We start from the raw sequence: 20,989 nt of genomic DNA on the forward strand, positions 1-20,989 counted from the left end.
AAATAATGTAAACCTGTAGAGATCTTTAACAAAAGGATTTATTTATTAGTGAAAGACAGAGGGAGGGAGGGAGGAAGAGAGAGAGAGAGAGAGAGGGAGGACCAGAACATCACTCTGGCATACCAGGAATTGAACTCAAGACCTCATGTTTGAGGGTCCAACACTTTATCCACAGTGCCTCCTCCCAGGCTACCAGTAGGTATGTTGACCAGGGGTCAATAAGCATTTCCTATAGAGGGTCATCAAATGAACACCTGACTTTGATGTTTGCTGTTACAACAACTCCACTTTAATATTGGAGGGCAAAAGCAACCTCAGACAATGTGGAAGCAGCTGAGGAAGGTTTGGTTTCAACCAAACTTGATTTCCAAAAGCAGGCAAAGGCTGGGCCAGATCTGCTCCCTCGACTGCTGTTTATAACTCCTTATCTCAGAGCCTATCAGGACCACAGGATACTACATCAGTCCTGTAGTGGTGACCATGTGCATATGGGGCCTGGGAATGAATCAGGAAGTGGCAGAGGCTGGAAAAACTATTCTGAGGACACAGGGTCTTGTCTCCCCAGTGAGTGAAATTCTCAGGGGAGGAATCTGACAGTTAAGTTGTATAGAAAAAATTAAGGCTATTTTAAAAAAATATTTAATTTATTTATCTGAGGGACAGAGAGGGGAGGGGAAGGTAGAGAGGGAGAGAGACAGAGAGACAGAGAGACACCTACAACATTGCTTCACCACTCCTAGGGTCCAGAGACTTGAAGCCAGGTCATTACACATTTTAACGTGTGCACTCAGCCAGGTGCACCACCCCCCAGACTTTGAGGGCTAAATTCTATTTTTAAATTTTTTATATTTATTTATTTTCCCTTTTGTTGCCCTTGTTGTTTATCATTATTGTTGTAGTTATTGTTGTTGTTACTGATGTCGTTGTTGGATAGGACAGAGAAATGGAGAAAGGAGGGGAAGACATGGAGGGGGAGACACCTGCCGACCTGCTTCATCACCTGTGAAGCGACCCCCCTGCAGGTGGGGAGCCGGGGGCTCGAACCTGGATCCTTACGCCAGTCCTTGTGCTTTGCGCCATGTGCGCTTAACCTGCTGCGCTACCACCTGACTCCCTAAGGGCTAAATTCTTTGGAGCTCCTTCTACTAAAGATGAGGTGTGATGTTCAGTTGAATTTCTTTTGGATTTTGGAGTCAATGTATGTCATATCTTGCTTTGCCTACTTGAAAGTAGTCCATGACCCCATAATACATAAACACACACACATACACGCATGCACGCACACACACACACACACACACACACACACACACACACACACACACCCCATCAGGGTTATCTTTGGGGCTCACGGCCTACGTAATAACTCCATCACTCCTGGTTGCCATTTTCCTCCCTCCTTCCCTTCCTTCTTCCCCTCTCTCTCTCTCTCTCTCTCTCTTTCCTATAGAGACAGAAGGCATTAAAGAGGGGCAAGGGGTCAGGGCAAGAGAAAGAGACACCTACAGTACTGTTCCACTACTGATGAAGTTTCCCCCCTACAGGTGGGGAAAGGGGCTTAAACCCAGTCCCCAACCCCACTTTTCTCTTAAACTGTGTTCACACTAAGCTTTTATTCACCTGAGAAGAGGACATAGTTGCTGTGCTTTCATGAAAATTATGGTGGGCAAGAGCAGGGACGGTATCACATAGGCCTGAGAAACCAGCTGCCCACCTCCCTCTCTGAGTCACTTCTGAATCAGCCTCCTGGACGCACTGGAGTGAGTATTACACATGGCAGCAAGCAAAGAAGTGAACAGGGAGCTCAGATTTCCTCAGAAGCTGAATAACATCTTACCTCATCTTGGTGTTAAGAGCTACCCGGGGAGTCTGCCTACTCTGGTGTGAGTCTACCTTCACGACAGGCAGACTTTCGGCAAACCTAACAGCAAAATCTTGTGTACCTTTAAGTGGACAGGAAGGGGACATGCAGAAAGAGGCCAGTGGAAGAGGAAAGGCATATAGGAGTCAGGTGGTAGCACACTTGGTCAAGCATGATGTTACCATGAGCAAGGGCCAGGGTTCAAGCCCCTGGTTCCACCTGCAGGTGAGAAACTCCCAAGTGGTGAAGCAGCGCTGCAGATGTCTCTCTCTCGCCCTCCCTCCCTTCCTTTTTATTTTCTATCTGTCCTATCAAATATAAGGAAAATAAAGCATTGATATTATAAATATTTAAAATTTATTGTGTTGGTTTTATTTTAATGAGAACGAGAGAGAGAGACTCCAGAGTACTACTCAGTTCTAGCTGATAGTGGTACTGGGGAATAAACCTGGAATTTTTGGAGCCTCAGGCATAGAAGTCATCTTGCATAACCATTATGCTATCTTTCTCACCCAATAAAAATATTTTTTTAAAAAAAGAGGAAATAGATATAATTAGAGACTGTGAAAGGTTAACATTTCCCCTTAGTCACAAAAAGAAATGGAGGGGGCTGGGCGGTTGTGCAGTGGGTTAAGCGCACATGGCATGAAGCACAAAGACCTGCATAAGGATTCCGGTTCAAGCCCCCGACTCCCCACCTGCAGGAGAGTCGCTTCACAAGCAGTGAAGCAGGTCTGCAGGTGTCTGTCTTTCTCTCCCCCCTCTGTCTTCCCCTCCTCTCTCCATTTCTCTCTGTCCTAACAACCATGATATCAATAACAACAACAATAATAACAATAATAACAAGGGTAACAAAAGGGAAAATAAATAAATATATAAAAATATTTTCAAAAATACAAAAAAAAAAAGAAATGGATACTTAATGAAAAACCTTTAGGCAATACAGAAAAACAAAAAGAAAAAAATTCCACGCACAGAGAGCTTCCTTTAACAGAGGGTCTCATTTCAGGATCAGTCTTGCTCAGATGGCCGAGTACATACTCTGACCCAGCTTCCCTGTGGAGAACAGGGCAGTTTCTACCACTGTTGTTCTATATTGAGAGCAATGTTCTGTAGAGGCCCACAAGAGGGTTTATGATGCTGTTCCTGATGGAAATGACCAGGGATAGTGGAGAGAGGGATCTGTTAAGAGTTCTAGGCCCATCATGTCTATGTGAGAATTCCATGATTCCCTGACTAGGGCCCTGGATGATGGGGTGGCCTAGTAGTGACCAAAAGAGGCATCATTAAAGTATGCTGGTCTCTCGCCCTTATCCAGCTTTTGTAGTCCTTACTTCATCTGACAAGGTTAGACTTAGAGTGATTGAGGAAAGTAAAACAGGAAGTAGGTGAGGAGGGTATCTAAGTCAAAGTAGGAAACATCTGATTAAGTACTTTATGGTGTCTTTTTTTTTTTATGTCTTTCTACTTGTTCCTGCACTTGACTCACTGTAGACTATTCTGCACTTTTAATTTAAGGTGTATATTTTCCCCCAACTTATGGATACAGGTACACATGTGCCCTACCTCATGGGCTCTGGTCTGTATCTGGGTTCTATAACTTTGTTAGGAAGTGCGCCATCCAAAATGGAACTAAGGAGTCCTATGAGCATGTTATCTGTCAGGCTCAGGCAAAAATAGTCATGGGCCCCTTGGGATAGACCTAAACTAGACTTCCTAGCTTCTTCCAACATGAAGACCGCGAATCTCACCTGCTATCCTCTTACCTTTAGGTTCCTGATTAGTAAACAATTTGTTCTGCTTTATATCTCACTGTTTTTCAGTCACCAAGTTGCAGATGCTGCCATGACACCAACCTAAATTCCCTGGGCAGCCAACCTCACCAATATGTCCTGGAAGTCCCCCTCCCCAGAGCCCTGCACCACTAGGGAAAGATAGAAACAGGCTGGGGTTGTAGATCGACCTGTCAATGCCCATGTCCAGTGGAGAAGCAATTACAGAAGCCAGACCTTCCATCTTCTGCATCCCATAAAGATCTTTGGTTCATACTCCCAGAGGGATAAAGAATAGGGAACTTTCCAGTGGAAAGTTGGAGGGGATGGGATACGGAACTCTGGTGGTGGAATTGTACTCCTCTTATCCCACAATCTTGTCAATCAATATTAAATCACTAATAAAATAAAATTAAAAAATAAGAGATTAAAAAAACACTGTTGACTGTAAACCATTAATCCCCACAATAAAAAATAAATAAATAGGATTCGACTCCCAGAGGCGGAGCTACAAGCAGCAGATCGCTTTCTCTCCTCTCCTCTCCTCTCCTCTCCTCTCCTCTCCTCTCCTCTCCTCTCCCGGATCAACTAGGAATACCAAAAGAGACCACCCGGACCGAAACAAGACAGGACTAGAATGACCACAGGAACCCAGTAAATCACCCGTGAGTACAAACATGCGTGGCTGGTGACAGAGAGGAGAGAGGGGCCTAAGGAAAGATTAGGTGACTGCTAACAGTTCAACAGTTTATCAGTTGAGACACTGCCTCCAGTCTGCTTCACCACAAGGGGACAGCTGAAGGGAGGAAAGGACTCCCCAGAGACTCACTAAGTTCAACTCTGAGTCTCCATTGCTACTACCCTCAGAATCTGGAGCAGCAACAGGGAGGGACACCAGGGGACAGAGATCTAACCGGGAAACTCAGGAGAAGACCTATATTTCGGTGGCATAGCTGAGAGGCTGTGAAAGTCTCTTTGCATAACTACTGGATTATCTCTGCCACACCCTGCTTTATCTCTTGGTCAGGAGTCAGTGATTAAGCTAAGAAGCTTATTGATAGTTTAAAAGCCCTCAGGCTCCCATAGCCTACAGGGAAGAAAAAAAAAGAGGCTTTTACACCACTGAGCTCCAACTCAGGGATTGAAAAAACTGTTAACTTCCACCACGGTAAACCCTTCAATTAAATTACTTAGACACAAGTCAATCCAGGCAATAGTAATTAATAATTTGAAAAGTACTGATAAAGGGAACTCATAACATAATATATAAAATGGTTAAAACAACAAGAAAAAATATTGGAGACTCGAACCAGGACAAGAGTCCAGCTAAAAGTCCTCCAGAGGGTGAAGCACAAAACAACGAGTTCAACATCCAAACATTAGCTAAGGAAATAATAACAGGAGTGAGTAAAGAATTTGAAAAAATTGTAATCAGAAATGCAGAAACAACAAATGAGAATATGGAAGAAAATTCTAATTATCTCATGGTTATTAGAGAGCTGAAAGCTGAAATTGCTGAGCTAAGAAGGCAACTAGCTGAACAAGCTAAAACAGTATCAGAGCAGGGCAACAAAATAGATGAACTCCAGAAAGCAGTAGAGGGCAGAGAGAATAGAATCTATGAGGCTGAAAACAGAATTAGCAAGATTGAGGATGAATTAGAGACAACTAAAAAAGAAGTAAGAGATCTCAAAAAGAGATTAAGAGATGCTGAAAACAACAACAGAGTCCTATGGGATGACTTCAAAAGAAACAATATACGCATTATTGGCTTACCAGAGGAAGAAAGAGAAGGAGAGGAAGAAAGCATTCTCCAGGGCATAATAGCTGAAAATTTCTCTAGTCTAGACAACATCAAAGACATAAAGATTCAAGAAGCCCAGAGGGTCCCAAACAGAATTAACCCAGACCTAAAGACACCAAGACATGTCATACTTAGAATGGAAAGGAATAAGGATAAAGAAAGGATCCTCAAGGCTGCAAGAGAAAAACAAAGAGTCACCTACAAAGGAAAACCCATAAGATTAGCAGCAGACTTCTCCATACAAACACTACAGGCCAGAAGAGAATGGCAAGATATCTATCGAGTGCTCAATGAAAAAGGCTTTCAGCCAAGAATACTATATCCTGCTAGACTGTCATTCAGACTAGATGGAAGCATCAAAACCTTCTCAGACAAGCAACAGTTGAAGGAAGCAACCATCACCAAGCCTGCCCTGAAAGAAGTTCTGAAAGGTCTCCTATAAACAACCAGACCACCACAAATAGGACATATATCAAAACACTCTAAAACTCTACAAGAATGGCGTTAAAATATCTTCAATCTTTGATATCAATAAATGTCAATGGCCTGAATTCACCTATTAAAAGACACAGAGTAGGAAGATGGATCAGAAAACACAACCCAACAATATGTTGTCTACAGGAAACTCACCTAACTCAACAAGACAAACACAGACTTAAAGTGAAAGGATGGAAAACTATCATACAAGTCAATGGCCCACAAAAAAGGGCAGAAACAGCTATTCTCATATCTGACATGATAGACTTTAAAATAGATAAGATTAAAAAAGATAGGAATGGACACTACTTAATGCTCAGAGGATCAGTCAATCAAGAGGACTTAACAATTATTAATATCTATGCACCCAATGAGAAGCCATCTAAATACATCAAACTTCTACTGAAAGAGATACAGCAATATATTAACAGTAACACAATCATAGTAGGGAACTTCAGCACCCCACTATTTCAACTTGACAGATCATCCAGGAAGAAAATCAGTAAAGACATAAGGGAGCTAAATGAAGAGATAGATAAACTAGAACTATTGGACATTTTCAGAGTCATTCATCCCAAGAAACTGGAATACACATTTTACTCAAATCCACATGGATCATTCTCAAGGATAGACCATATGTTAGGCCACAAAGACAGCATCAGCCAATTCAAGAGCATTGAAATCATCCCAAGCATTTTCTCAGACCACAGTGGAATTAAACTAACACTTAACAATCAAAAAAAGATTAGTAACAGTGCCAAAATGTGGAAGCTCAACAGTACACTTCTTACCAACTTCTGGGTCAAAGAGGAAATCAAGGAAGAAATCAAAATGTTTCGAGAGTTCAATGAAAATGAAGACACAAGCTATCAAAATATTTGGGACACAGTTAAAGCAGTCCTAAGAGGGAAGTTCATAGCTATACAAGCACACATTAGGAAACAAGAAAAGGCACAAATAAACAGCCTGATTGCACATCTTAAAGACCTAGAAGAAGAACAACAAAGGAATCCTAAAGCAACCAGAAGGACAGAAATCACTAAAGTTAGGGCAGAAATAAATAACATTGAGAATAGGAAAACCATACAAAAGATCAATGAAAGTAAATGTTGGTTCTTCGAAAGAGTAAACAAAATCGACAAACCTTTAGCCAGACTCACAAAACAAAAAAGGGAGAAGACCCAAATAAATCGGATAGTAAATGAAAGAGGAGATATCACAACAGACACTGCAGTAATTCAACATATCATGCGAGGCTTCTATGAACATCTATATGCCACCAAGCTAGAGAACCTGGAAGAAATGGACGATTTCCTAGATACCTACCAACTTCCAAAACTAAGTAAAGAGGAAGTGGATAACATGAACAGGCCCATCACAGCTAATGAAATTGGAACAGTTATCAAAAATCTTCCCAAAAATAAAAGTCCTGGACCAGATGGTTTTACAAATGAATTCTACAAAACTTTCAAAGAAGAACTAATACCTCTACTTTTCAAAGTCTTCCAGAAGATTGAAGACACTGGAATACTCCCTGCCAGCTTCTATGAAGCCAACATCACTCTGATACCAAAAGCAGACAGGGACACAACCAAAATAGAAAACTACAGACCAATATCTCTGATGAACATAGATGCGAAAATATTGAACAAAATTCTAGCCAACCGGATACAGCAGTATATCAAAAAGATTGTTCATCATGACCAAGTGGGGTTTATCCCAGGCATGCAAGGTTGGTTTAATATACGTAAAGCAATCAATGTGATCCACCACATCAACAAAAGCAAGACCAAAAACCACATGATCATATCAATATATGCAGAGAAAGCCTTTGACAAAATACAACATCCCTTTATGATCAAAACACTACAAAAAATGGGAATAGATGGAAAATTCCTGAAGATAGTGGAGTCTATATATAGCAAACCTACAGCCAACATCATACTCAATGGTGAAAAACTGGAAGCATTTCCCCTCAGATCAGGTACTAGACAGGGCTGCCCACTATCACCATTACTATTCAACATAGTGTTGGAAGTTCTTGCCATAGCAATCAGGCAGGAGCAAGGAATTAAAGGCATACAGATTGGAAGAGAAGAAGTCAAACTTTCCTTATTTGCAGATGACATGATAGTATACATAGAAAGACCTAAGGAAGCAAGCAAGAAGCTTTTGGAAATCATCAGGCAATACAGTAAGGTGTCAGGCTATAAAATTAACATTCAAAAGTCAGTGGCATTCCTCTATACAAACACTAAGTTAGAAGAAATTGAAATCCAGAAATCAGTTCCTTTTTCTACAGCAACAAAAACAATAAAATATCTAGGAGTAAACCTAACCAAAGAAGTGAAAGACTTATATACTGAAAATTATGCGTCACTACTCAAAGAAATTGAAAAAGACACAAAGAAGTGGAAAGATATTCCATGTTCATGGGTTGGAAGAATTAACATCATCAAAATGAATATATTACCCAGAGCCATCTACAAATTTAATGCTATCCCCATCAAGATCCCAACCACGTTTTTTAGGAGAATAGAACAAATGCTACAAATGTTTATCTGGAACCAGAAAAGACCTAGAATTGCCAAAACAATCTTGAGAAAAAAGAACAGAATCAGAGGCATCACACTCCCAGATCTCAAACTGTATTATAGGGCCATTGTCATCAAAACTGCTTGGTACTGGAATATGAACAGACACACTGACCAGTGGAATAGAACTGAGAGCTCAGAAATGAGGCCCAACATGTATGGACATCTAATCTTTGACAAAGGGGCCCAGACTATTACATGGGGAAAGCAGAGTCTCTTCAACAAATGGTGTTGGAAACAATGGGTTGAAACATGCAGAAGAATGAAACTGAATCACTCTATTTCACCAAATACAGAAGTAAATTCTAAGTGGAGCAAGGACTTGGATGTTAGACCAAAAACTATCAGATACTTAGAGGAAAATATTGGCAGAACTTTTTTCCGCATAAATTTTAAAGACATTTTCAATGAAACGAATCCAATTACAAGGAAGACTAAGGCAAGTATAAACCTATGGGACTACATCAAATTAAAAAGCTTCTTCACAGCAAAAGAAACCACTACCGAAACCAAGAGACCCCTCACAGAATAGGAGAAGATCTTTACATGCCATACATCAGATAAGAGTTTAATAACCAACATATATAAAGAGCTTGCCAGACTCAACAACAAGACAACAAACAACCCCATCCAAAAATGGGGGGAGGACTTGGACAGAATATTCACCACAGAAGAGATCCAAAAGGCTGAGAAACACATGAAAAAATGCTCCAAGTCTCTGATTGTCAGAGAAATGCAAATCAAGACAACAATGAGATATCACTTCACTCCTGTGAGAATGTCATACATCAGAAAAGGGAACAGCAGCAAATGCTGGAGAGGGTGTGGGGTCAAAGGAATCCTCCTGCACTGCTGGTGGGAATGTAAATTGGTCCAACCTCTGTGGAGAACAGTCTGGAGAACTCTCAGAAGGCTAGAAATGGACCTACCCTATGACCCTGCAATCCCTCTCCTTGGGATATATCCTAAGGAACCCATCACATCCATCCAAAAAGATCTGTGTACACATATGTTCTTGGCAGCACAATTTGTAATAGCCAAAACCTGGAAGCAACCCAGGTGTCCAACAACAGATGAGTGGCTGAGCAAGTTGTGGTATAGAGACACAATGGAATACTACTCAGCTGTAAAAAATGGTGACTTCACCGTTTTCAGCCGATCTTGGATGGACCTTGAAAAAATCATGTTGAGTGAAATAAGTCAGAAACAGAAGGATGAATATGGGATGATCTCACTCTCAGGCCGAAGTTGAAAAACAAGATTAGAAAAGAAAACACAAGTCGAACCTGAAATGGAATTGGAGTATTACACCAAAGTAAAAGACTCTGGGGTGGGTGGGTGGGGAGAATACAGGTCCATGAAAGATGATGAATGACATAGTGGGGGTTGTATTGTTAAATGGGAATCTGGGGAATGTTATGCATGTACAAACTATTGTATTTACTGTTGAATGTAAAGCATTAATTCCCCAATAAAGAAATAAAAAAAAGAAAAAATAAATAAATAAACAAATGTTCTATTCCAATATAGTATTTTTCTCAAAGCTACATCGATGTGCATGTCTGTATTTGTATTTAAACAGCTCATACTATATGTGCTCATTAATGAATTGCTTCCCCCCAGGCCCCCCGTTCTTTTTAGAATACTACTCAGCTCTGGTTTATGGAGGTCATGGGGACTAAATCTAAGACCTTTGGTGCCTCAGGGCATGAAAGACTTTTTCTGTAACCACAATACTAGCTTGCTCTTTTTTTTGCATCTAGGGTTATTGCTTGGGCTCAGTGTCAGCACTATAAATCTGATGTTCCTGGTGGCCATTTTTGATTGTACAGGACAGAGAGAAATTGAGAGGGGAAGGGAAGAGAGAGGGAGAGAGAGCATCATCTGCAGACCTGCTTTACCACTTGTGAAGTGACCCCCCTCTGCGGGTGAGGAGCCAGGATGCTCAAACCGGAATCCTTGCCCGGGTCCTGTGCTTCATATATTAATGTGTGCTTAACCACGTGTGCCACCACCTGGCCCCCTAAGACTTTCTCTTACAGTTTGCATAATCATGATAATTTTCTATGCTATTTTTTCACTTTTGTTGCCCTTGTTGTTTATCGGTGTTGTTATTACTGTTGCTGTTATTGCTATCATCATTGTTGGATAGGACAGAGAAATGCAGAGAGGAGGGGAAGACAGAGAAAGGGAGAGAAAAACAGACACCTGCAGACCTGCTTCACCCCACTGCAGATGGGTAGCCAGGGACTCGAACCAGGGTCTTTGCGCTTTGCACCATGCGCGCTTAACCCGCTGTGCTACTGCCCAGCCCCCTCAAGTGATATTCTTTTTTTTTTAATATTTATTTTATTTATTTATTCCCTTTTGTTGCCCTTGTTGTCTTATTGTTGTAGTTATTATTGTTGTTGTCGTCGTTGTTGGATAGGACAGAGAGAAATGGAGAGAGGAGGGGAAGACAGAGAGGAGGAGAGAAAGACAGACACCTGCAGACCTGCTTCACCGCCTGTGAAGCGACTCCCCTGCAGGTGGGGAGCCGGGGTTCGAACCGGGATCCTTATGCTGGTCCTTGTGCTTTGCGCCACCTGCGCTTAACCCGCTGCGCTACAGCCCGACTCCCTCAAGTGATATTCTTATACCACATGATTTTTAGAATTTCTACTACGAAATATTTCCTAACCAGAAAGTGTATCAATTTTTTTTTTTTTTTTAAAACCAGTGACTGTTTTACACTTAGTAGCCATTTATTTTGTTTACTCTGTATAAGGTCTATGACCCGGGTTCAAGCCTAGGGTGTGGAGGATGCTTCACAAGTAGTGAAGCAGGCCTGCAAGTACCTCTCTCTTCCTCACATTTTCCCATCCCTCTCAAATTCTCTCTTGTTCTGGCAAACAAAATAGAAGGGGAAACATAAATAAATGAAAAAAAAAAAGGACATCTGGATCGGTGGATTCGTGGTGCCAACATTGAGTCCCAGGGATAAACCTGGTGGCAATTAACTAAATAAATAAACAAAATAAACTATCCACTGTATGCCTGCAGCCTCAGTGGCATTAAAGGAAGCCACTAGTATCTCTCCCTCCTTTCTGTCTTTACCTTTCCCTTGATATCCAAAGAAGTTGACCCTGAGTGTGAAACCCCAGTGATGGAAATAAACAAACAAAAAAAACAAATAAATAACGCAAGTGCCAAGTGAATGACACATCTGAGAGTGTAACAGATGTGATTTTTAGTCAGCTTTTGTGGGTGTGATGTGTGCTTGAGCATGGATGGCTGACCAACCCCCCCCCCCCAGAAGTTCGTCTGTCAGTCTCCCCTTGGCATGCCAGCCTTGCGGTAGAGCGAGATGTGGCAAACCTCTTTAGGGTGCTGTTACAGGGAACGGAACATCTTTACTGACACAATTACAAGTTTATAAAGGGGTAGTTGTGCAGAGGAAGTGGCCAGCTGGCCAGTGAGTTCAATATCTCCTTATAAGGGAAAAGAGAGCAACGCAGTGAGAGGGTATGGATGGTGATGCGGGAACAGGGAAAGAAATATAAGGAAGGCGAAGCCCACCAGAAAGGGGGAGGGGTAGGTGATGTGGCGAGACTGATAGGAAGGTTGGAATTCCCCTGCTGCCATGGTATGCTGGAAGACCCCTTTAGTGAGCTCATTCCTGCCACCTTCCCCCAGAGGAACCCAGACCCCTGACATCTGGCGCACAATGTGAGGCACCCCAACAAGCTTTGAGATGAAAGGGAGAGGAGATGTAAAGGAGAGGAGAGAAAAACATCTGCAGCCCTGCTTCACCGCTTGTGAAGGTTATCCCTGGGGCTCAGTGTTGGCATCACAAATCCACCAATCCAGGTGTCCATTTTTTTTCATTTATTTATGTTTCTCATTCTATTTTGTTTGCCAGCACAAGAAAGAATTTGAGAGGGGAGGGGGAGGTAGAGGGGAAGAGAGAGACACTTGCAGGCCTGTTTCACTACTCATGAAGCATCCTCTACACCCCAGGCTTGAACCCCAGTCATAGTTCTTGTGCATTGTGTGCTCAACCAATAGGCAATTACTGAGTGCCCCACATATGCACATCATACCTTTCTAGGCTGCCAGTACTCTGTAAACACTGTGAGTTTCCACAAAGTGTAAGGATACTAGCAAGTATTACTTCACATTTTTTTTTTCTCTTCAGGGTTATCAATGAGGCTTGGTGCCTGCTCTAAGAATCCACTGCACCTGGAGGCTATTTTTTCCCTTCTGTTGCCCTTGTTGTTTATCATTATTATTTATTATCTTTATTTTTATTTATTGGATAGAGACGGCCAGAAATTGAGAGGAGGGGGAAGCTAGAAAGGGAGAGAGACAGAGAGACACCTGCAGACCTGCTTCATCATTTGCAAAGCTTTCCCCTGCAGGTGGGGACCAGGGGCTCGAACCCGGGTCCTTGTGCACTGTAGCATGTGCACTCAACCAGGTGCGCCACCACCCAGCCCCTATCATTATCATTATTGTCATTATTACAGTCATTGTCGTTGGATAGGACAGAGAGAAATGAAGAGAGGAGGGGAAGACAGAGAGGGGGAGAGAAAGACACCTGCAGACCTGCTTCACTGCCAGTGAAGTGACTCCCCTGCAGGTGGGGAGCCGGGGGCTCCAACCGGGATCCTTTTGATGGTCCTTGCGTTTAGCACCATATGTGCTTAACCCACTGTGCTACCGCCTGACCCCCGAAGTATTACTCTTTTTTGTGGTACAGAGGTTGGTGCAGTGAATAAGGTATTGGACTCTCAAGCATGAGGTCATGATTTCAATCCCCAGCAGCACATCCCAGAGTGATGTCTGGTTCTTTTTCACTCTCCTGTCTTTCTCATTAAATAAAATCTTTTTTAAAAGTATTACTTCTAAGGGTTTCTTCTCTCTCTCTCTCTCTCTTTTTTTTTTCCCTCCAGGGTTATTGCTGGGCTCGGTGCCTGCACCATGAATCCACAGCTCCTGGAGGCCATTTTTTTCCCCTTGTTGTTGTAGTCTTGTTGTGGTTATTATTATTGCCATTGTTGATGTTGTTCGTTGTTGGATAGGACAGAGAGAAATGGAGAGAGGAGGGGAAGCCAGAGAGGGGGAGAGAAAGATAGACACCTGCAGACCTGCTTCACTGCCTGAGGGGAAGCCAGAGAGGGGGAGAGAAAGATAGACACCTGCAGACCTGCTTCACTGAGGTGGGGAGCCGGGGCTCGAACCCAGATCCTTACGTCAGTCCCTGCACTTTGTGCCACATGCGCTTAACCCACTGTGCCACCACCCGATCCCCCCTTTTAAATATCAGTTTTTTAAATTTTATTTAAAAAAATATTTATTTACCCTTTTGTTGCCCTTGTTTTTTTTTATTGTAGTTATCATTGTTGTTATTGATGTTGTCATTGTTAGATAGGACAGAAAGAAATCGAGAAGGGGGAAGACAGAGAGGGGGTGAGAAAGATAGACACCTGTAGACCTGCTTCACCACATGTGAAGTGACTCCCCTGCAGGTGGGGAGCTGGGGACTTGAACTGGGATCTCCTTATACCAGTCCTTGTGCTTCGCGCCACATGCTCTTAACTTGCTACACTACCGCCCAGCTGCCTTCTCTCTCTCTTTCTAATTTTTATTGAACTGTAGGCTTACAGGATAGCTGTTGTTACAGGGGCACATTCCACGTGTCCCCAAGTTGAGTATCAGTACACCTCACTGTCCACTAAAGTGTCATCCACTTCCACCATAGAACACTGGACCCCAGTCCCCTGTGATGAGAGAGAGAGAGAGAGAGAGAAGATATGAGAGCAGATGCTGACACCAAGATCCAATTCTGTCAGAGGTTTAGGGTCCTTATCAGTTCAATGGCATTTGTCAAGTTTTGACCTGGTCTAACTGAATCCAAAAGAATGTAAAACTGTGACTTCTCCCTAGAAGGGGTGGTAACACTCTCTGAACCAAAGGCCTCAGGTCAGTTTGATTTTACTTTTTCAAACCCCAGAGTTCATCTCTGTTTTGTTTGAGAAAAGAAAGGTGCGAAGTTGTGAAAAAAAAAGGATCCATGAACCTAAAAAAGGAACACTTACTTCTAGCTGGTCAGAATGAATAAAAAAGCAAACCCTGGGCAGGAGAGATAACATAATAGTGTGCAAAAAGATGTGCATGCCTGAGGTAGTGAAGTCTCAGATTCAATCCTACCCATCACCACAAGCCAGAGCTGAGTGGTGCTTTGATAAGGGGAGAAAACAAAAACAAAAAACAAAAAATGAAACCTCTTAAGAATGGGAAGGAGTTAAAAAAAAAAAAAAAGCAGGAATGGGAGGGAGTCTAATTTTTCAGCTTTGCTTTTCTCCTCCATTTCCATCAGGCAGAGGAAGTTACATGACCAGTGTGATGTGTAAAAGCCTTGCTCCAGTTGATGGAACATTAGATGAACAGAATAAAAGAGGCTGGCAGTCTAGTCTGTCTATTTCACATCAGATTCTAGCTAACTTTCCTTTTTCTTCCCTCTTCTCTTCTCTTCTCTACTCTTCTCTTCTCTTCTCTTTTTCTTTGCCTCCAGGGTTATTGCCAGGGCTCTGTGCCTGCACCACGAATCCACTGCTCCTGTAGACCATTTTTCCCCCTTTTGTTGCCCTTGTTGTTTTATCACTGTTGTGGTTATTATTATTATTGTTGTTTCTGTCGTTGGATAGGACAGAGAGAAATTGAGAGGAGGGCAAGACAGAGAGAAAGACACCTGCAGACCTGCTTCACCGCCTGTGAAGCGACTCCCCTGTAGGTGGGCTCGAACCTGTATCCTTGCAGGTCCTTGTGCTTCGAGCCACGTGCACTTAAGCCGCTGTGCTACCGCTGGACTCCCTAACTTTCCATTTTCAATAATCCTCACATCTGCAGGAGATTAAGAATTTAGGAACTATTCAATTTGCAGCAATCAAGAGTTTTGGCTCACCATTTCCTGTTATTTCTGTCTGACATTAGCTGGTGATAATCTCTGACTCCTTGTAGATGGGTGTATTGGGTGGAACTGACCTCTCCCCACACCTTTAAAATTCCAAGTCCAACTTTGTAGCAACTGTGCCACCTCCCTGCAACTTGAACCTGTATTATAAAAGGATTTATATTTTGGCGGAGAGGATTTGTATTTTGGTGGAGAAAATGAGCCCGTCAGCGAGGCAGACATTGCAGACGATTTACTCTCCAACTACTCATTATTTTTGAGGAACTGGATGTGCAGGACGGGGAAAGTATATGCCTGCATGTGAAGCTCCCCAAATCAGGTAAGTTAATGTCCGACGTGGAGACTGAGTTATGCAAAAGAAGTCAGAGGGAGAGAGAGAGAGAGAGAGATAGGGAGAGAAATACAAAGCTTTTCCGTGCACCAAAAAACAAAACAAACAAAAAAATCTTAACTCCCTCCCCCCCTTAAGAAAAACATCTGTAATTATTGCTCCAAATATACCGTCTGCACTCGTTGGATCTTAGCCTATTCTTTTCCTGAGCTTTAAAACATTGGCAAAGAGAGGAAGATTTCCCGAGGTTATCGCAGCCTGGCAAAACCGCCGTTTTCCTTTAGATGTGGGTCTGGCCTTTCGTTGCAGATTCCCACGTCTTGTCCCATCCCTGCCCAGGCAGGAGACGTCACGCCTCAGGTCCTCAAGTCCTTCTGCAGAAAGGCCAGCGGATCTCAGTCTTGCAGCCGGGCTCTTTGTGCCTGCGGGAGGCCATCTGGACAGAAGCCCCGGGCGTGGGCCGCCGCCTCCCAGGTCGCCCCCGCCTCCCAGTCGCCCTCCAGCGCCCCCTCCCCGGCGCTGCGGCTGCCGCTCCCAGCGCCCCGCCCGCCGCTGCTGCTCGGCCGGCGAGTCGCCATTGGAGTAAAAATAGCGGCCCTGCCCGCCCCCGGCCCCGGCCCTGCCCGCCCCCGGCCCCGGCCCGGCCCGCGCGCTCTTGCTCCACCCGCCGGCGCCCGCAGCCCCGCGAAGCCCCGCTCGGCCCCATGCAGCGCCGGGGCGCCCTGCTCGGCGTGCCGGGCGGCGGCAGGAAGATGGCTGCGGGGGACGTGGGCGAGCTGCTGGTGCCCCACATGCCCACCATCCGCGTGCCCCGCTCCGGGGACCGGGTCTACAAGAGCGAGTGCGCCTTCTCCTACGACTCCCCGGTGAGCGAGCTCCGGGGATGGGGGGGCGCTCAGCTCCGCCGCCCCACGTGGGGGCCGGGCCTGGGGCCCCGGAGTTGGCACCGGGGCTTTGCGTTCGTGTGGGCACTTGGTGGGCGCCTGCTGCATGTCCTGCGCTGCACGCCCCTCGGCGCCTGCAGCCCAGCCGGGGGCCCCCGGGGTGGGGTGCGAGTGGGGGTGCTCCCAGCAGCCCTCCCTGGACAGGGCCCCTCCGGCCGCCTTTTGAAAGACAGGTCGAGCCCCGCAGTTGCCAGGTCCTGCCTGCACGCTGGCTGCAGAAGGTCCGCATACTCCCCGCGCTGGAGCGCAGGGCTGGGGTGGGGTTTGAGGCTGCGTGGTGGACGGGTTGACTCCCTCCTGCACACTCGTTCGCTCGCACGAGTCTCCTGTTGGGACACCCCCCTCCCACCCTCCGACCGCAATTCCTGGCCCATTCACGCATCACACACTCTGAGCTTTTTTTTGGCCTCCACTTTGTGGTTGTCACCATTCCTTTTTTCATCAGAAGGAAACCTTGCGGGTGCCTCCACTCTGGGTAGCACAAAGAGGGGGTACACTGAGTTTTCATAAGCCTATTCCACCACCTCCTCTTCCTTCTCCACCTCCTCCAAAGACGCAAAGGTATCAGGATGGGTGCGCACATGGTGGGGAGTTCAATCCCCTGTCGTAACCTGGGACACTGTGGGGGCAGTGAGGGGGCAGCACTAGTGTGTGTGCTTGTGCGTGTGCGTGCGTGCGTGTGTGTGTGTGTGTGTGTGTGTGTGTGTCTAATATGGAAAAGGAAAGTGAGTTGTCCCTTAAAGAGTCACAAACGGACTTCAAAGTGACTCAGCTGTCTGGCGTTTATCATGACTTTTTGAGAACCGGGTTATTTTTATCCACTCACTTTAGATCTCATGTGTCACCCAGCAGATCCCAGTGCAGCCAGGACGGGTATGGACTGCAGGGGCTGAGGCAGCAGGGCTCACGGCCCCTCTAAAACATTTTATTCATATTAAGACGAGCATTTTGTTAAAGACAGGGAAATAGATCAATGAAAAGAACCCATATGAGCGACGGTTTCCCCAAAGCCTTCCATTCGTGTTTTGGGAGTTGATTTAGGTTAGTTCAGAGCGTACTTATTGGTTATCCATTTAGCAACCCAGGATTTGTATCCTCTCTGTGACATTTAATTTAATGCCCACTCCAGTTCATTTGGGGGATAACAATCTCCCGGGTTTGTGCACTACTTCATTCCTTTCAAAAAGGCCTATCTGTGTGGTGGAAGAGAACATTTGTATGCAATAGCCTGTTGTGATCACACTATTGAGTGTCAGCAGTGGCCTTTAAATTCTGTTATCCACAAAATACTTGCAAGTGTCATTTTTGGAATTTTTGTGTGTCCAGTGTTGGACAAATTCCCACTAGTATCTCTTCAGGGTGGAGAGGAATGAAGGTTCTAACTAGACAGTTGATAGATTGTGAATTCTAGGAAGAAGAAAGTGCCTGAATGTTTTAGTATAATACATCTTGTAAAGTGGGTTCAAGTTTCTTTTTTTTTCTCCCTGTGTTTGATCAGGATTGTTTGTCATATTCTTCTTACAAACTTTGCGTTTGGCAATCTATAGTGCATTGTATAGTATTGTATAGCAGGTGTGGTGAAAAGCTGATTATTCTATTTTCTTATTTTTAAAAAAGATTTTATTTATTTATGAGAAAGATAGTAGGAGAGAGAAAGAACCAGACACCACTCAGGTACTTGTACTGCCGAATATTGAACTCAGAACTTCATGCTTAATATTTCAGTGCTTTATCCAGTGTGCTACCTCCCAGACCACTTATTCTATTTTTTCTTCTTTTCTTCTTGCTTTCTTTTCTATTTTATTTTATTAAAAAATTTTAAATTATTTATTTATTCCCTTTTTGTTGTCTTTTTTATTATTGTAGTTATTATTGTTGTTGTCGTTGTTGGATAGGACAGAGAGAAATTGAGAGAGAGGGAAGGACAGAGAGGAGGAGAGAAAGATACCTGCAGACCTGCTTCACCACTTGTGAAATGACTCTCCTGCAAGCGGGGAGCTGAGGGTTTGAACCAGGATCCTTGTGCTTTGCATCACCTGCGCTTAAACTGCTGCACAATAGCCCGACTCCCTCTTTTTTATTTAAAAAAAAAGTTTTATTTATTTATTCATGAAAAAGACAGGCAGAGAGAAAGAACCAGAATAAGTCATGGCACAGTGTAAGTTCCCAAATAACTGTCTGTGGTAATGAATTAAAATAATCAGCTTTTGTGGCCCTGGAAATGGTACAGATGTAGAACACTGGACTTGCAAGCATGTGGTCCCAAGTTTGATCCCCAGCAACACATGACAGAGTCATGTTCTGCTTCTCTCTTTCAGTAAATAAAGCAAATATTTAATTGTTTTCATTTTGACCATATAAAATAAAATAAAATAGTGGTCCGGGAGGTGGCACAGTGGATAAAGAAAGCATCAGACTCTCAAGCAGTGATGTCTGGTTCTTTCTCTCCTCCTATCTTTCTCATTAATAAACAACGTCTTTAAGAAATATAAATAAAATAAAATAATCAAGGCGTGGGCAATGGTGTAGTTGTTTAAATGGACAAGATACCATGCTGAAGGACCCACCAGTCCTACCTACAGAGGCAAGTTTCATAAATAGTGAAGCAGTGCTGCAGATGCCTTTGCTTCTGTCTGTCTATCTATCTATCTATCTATCTATCTTTATCTATACCTCTTCCTCTCTCAATTTCTCTGTCCTATTGAATATAAGAAAATAAACATAGTGATCCAGGAAGTGGCTTATTGGATAAAGTACTGGACTCTCAAGCATAAGGTCCCAAGTTCAATCCCTGGCAGCATATGTACCAGACTGATGTTCTTTCTCTCTGCCTGTATTTTTCTTTTTGTTTTATTTGCTTATTGTATCTGGAAGGAAAAGTCTGATTTAACGAGTGGTGGGGCCAGAACCATGTAGTAAATAGAGGGGGTAGGTTTCATGAACAGAGCACAGGATTTTGTTTTTGTATGGTTAACTTCGGAGAACCACCGGGACTGCTGTGATTTGAAGAAATGTTAAAGGAAGACCGAACTGACACATTTTTATTGACTCTGGTATCTGATCGTGGTATGAACTCATCCACCACTCTTTGCCTTTGTGAGTATAAGTAGTGAGTAAGCAGTGTGAGAGCTCGTCCCAGTGTCCTTCTTGCTGCCTTCCTTCCTGCTCAGCAGAGAAACAACTACTCTGGGATTAGTGAGAATTTGTTTTTTTCATCTGCCATTTTGGTTTCACCCTAGCCTGCCTCCTCACCTTGATCTACAGGTGACTTTGTGACTTGGTTCATCTTGGAAGATTTGTCATGGGACCTTCATGGAGGTGGACATGGCCTATCTCTGTGTCTTCAGCAGCTGGCCCACAGCTGGCATCTATACCAGGAGCTCAGTGAACATCTGGGAAATAGTGAATTGACTTCCAGCCTCAGCAGGTAGCTAGCAAGGAGATGGCACCGAGGATGGAATCATCTGGCATTCTCCTGTAGCATGTGGTGTCTTCATGGATCACGGGGGATAATCCCGAAAGAAAGCCAGAGGGGGGTAGGACTTGAGTCTGTCATCCAGCTGTGCAACCTCTCTGTGCCCTAGTTTCATCATCTGTCAAGGGGAGCACTAGCACCTACTGGACGGGTGTTTTGTGGAATGAATAAGTCATGTAAAGTATATGTGACTAATTAATAATCCCTCTATAGAGGAAGGAGATAAAAAGAGTCCAACACAAGTTGTAATTTTGAAGGTTTGATTTTCAGGCTTAAATAAAATTTGAGGGTAGGGGATCCAGGTGGTGGTACACTGGGTTGAGCGCACACATTACCCTGTGCAAAGACCTCGGTTTGAGCCTGTCTTCCCCCCCTGCAAGGGTGACAACACTTCATGAGCGGTGAAGCAGGTCTGTGGGTGTCTGCCTTTCTTCTTTTCTGTCTTGCTCTCCTCTCTCAAGTTCTCTCTGTCCTATCAAATAAAACAGAAAAAGAAAGAAAATAAAAAAAAAGGAAAAATGGCTGTGGGGGGTTGATGGATTTGTAGCACCAAGTTGCAGATGCTGTGATTCCATCCTGACTTCACGGGGCAGATGACCTCACCTTTGTGTTCCGGAACCTCACTTCTCCAGAGCCCCATCCCACTAGGGAAAGATAGAAACAGACTGGGGGTATGGATTAACCTGCCAACATCCATGTCCAGCAAAGAAGCAGTTACAGAAGCCAGAATTCTTACCTTCTGCACCCTAAAAGGAATTTTGGTCCATACTCCCAGC

The 20,989-nt window shown here is 44.0% G+C and overlaps 1 protein-coding gene and 2 long non-coding RNA genes across 6 annotated transcripts in view; 2 read left to right on the forward strand and 1 right to left on the reverse strand.

Moving 5' to 3' along the window:
- The window catches only part of LOC132532811 (uncharacterized), a 35,628-nt gene extending 19,442 nt beyond the window's left edge, over window positions 1–16,186 (reverse strand). Inside the window, exon 1 of the long non-coding RNA XR_009544741.1 lies at window positions 15,965–16,186. This is a non-coding gene — a long non-coding RNA (uncharacterized LOC132532811). The remainder of the gene's footprint in view (window positions 1–15,964) is intronic.
- Window positions 1,955–4,116, forward strand: LOC132532673 (uncharacterized). The gene is made up of 2 exons (XR_009544580.1): window positions 1,955–2,086; window positions 3,685–4,116. It is a non-coding gene; the product is annotated as an uncharacterized LOC132532673 (long non-coding RNA).
- Window positions 16,129–20,989, forward strand: part of USP13 (ubiquitin specific peptidase 13) — a 127,874-nt gene continuing 123,013 nt past the window's right edge. Inside the window, exon 1 of one of the 4 annotated variants that reach the window (XM_060172009.1) lies at window positions 16,129–16,660. In XM_060172009.1, the coding sequence (XP_060027992.1) occupies window positions 16,499–16,660 (162 nt within the window). In that variant the 5' untranslated portion in view covers window positions 16,129–16,498. The remainder of the gene's footprint in view (window positions 16,661–20,989) is intronic. The other 3 variants (XM_060172010.1, XM_060172011.1, XM_007518208.3) reach the window with 3 other exon arrangements.

The sequence above is a fragment of the Erinaceus europaeus genome, chromosome 14 (genome assembly GCF_950295315.1).
Source record: "Erinaceus europaeus chromosome 14, mEriEur2.1, whole genome shotgun sequence".
NCBI classification, from domain to species: Eukaryota; Metazoa; Chordata; class Mammalia; order Eulipotyphla; family Erinaceidae; genus Erinaceus; species Erinaceus europaeus.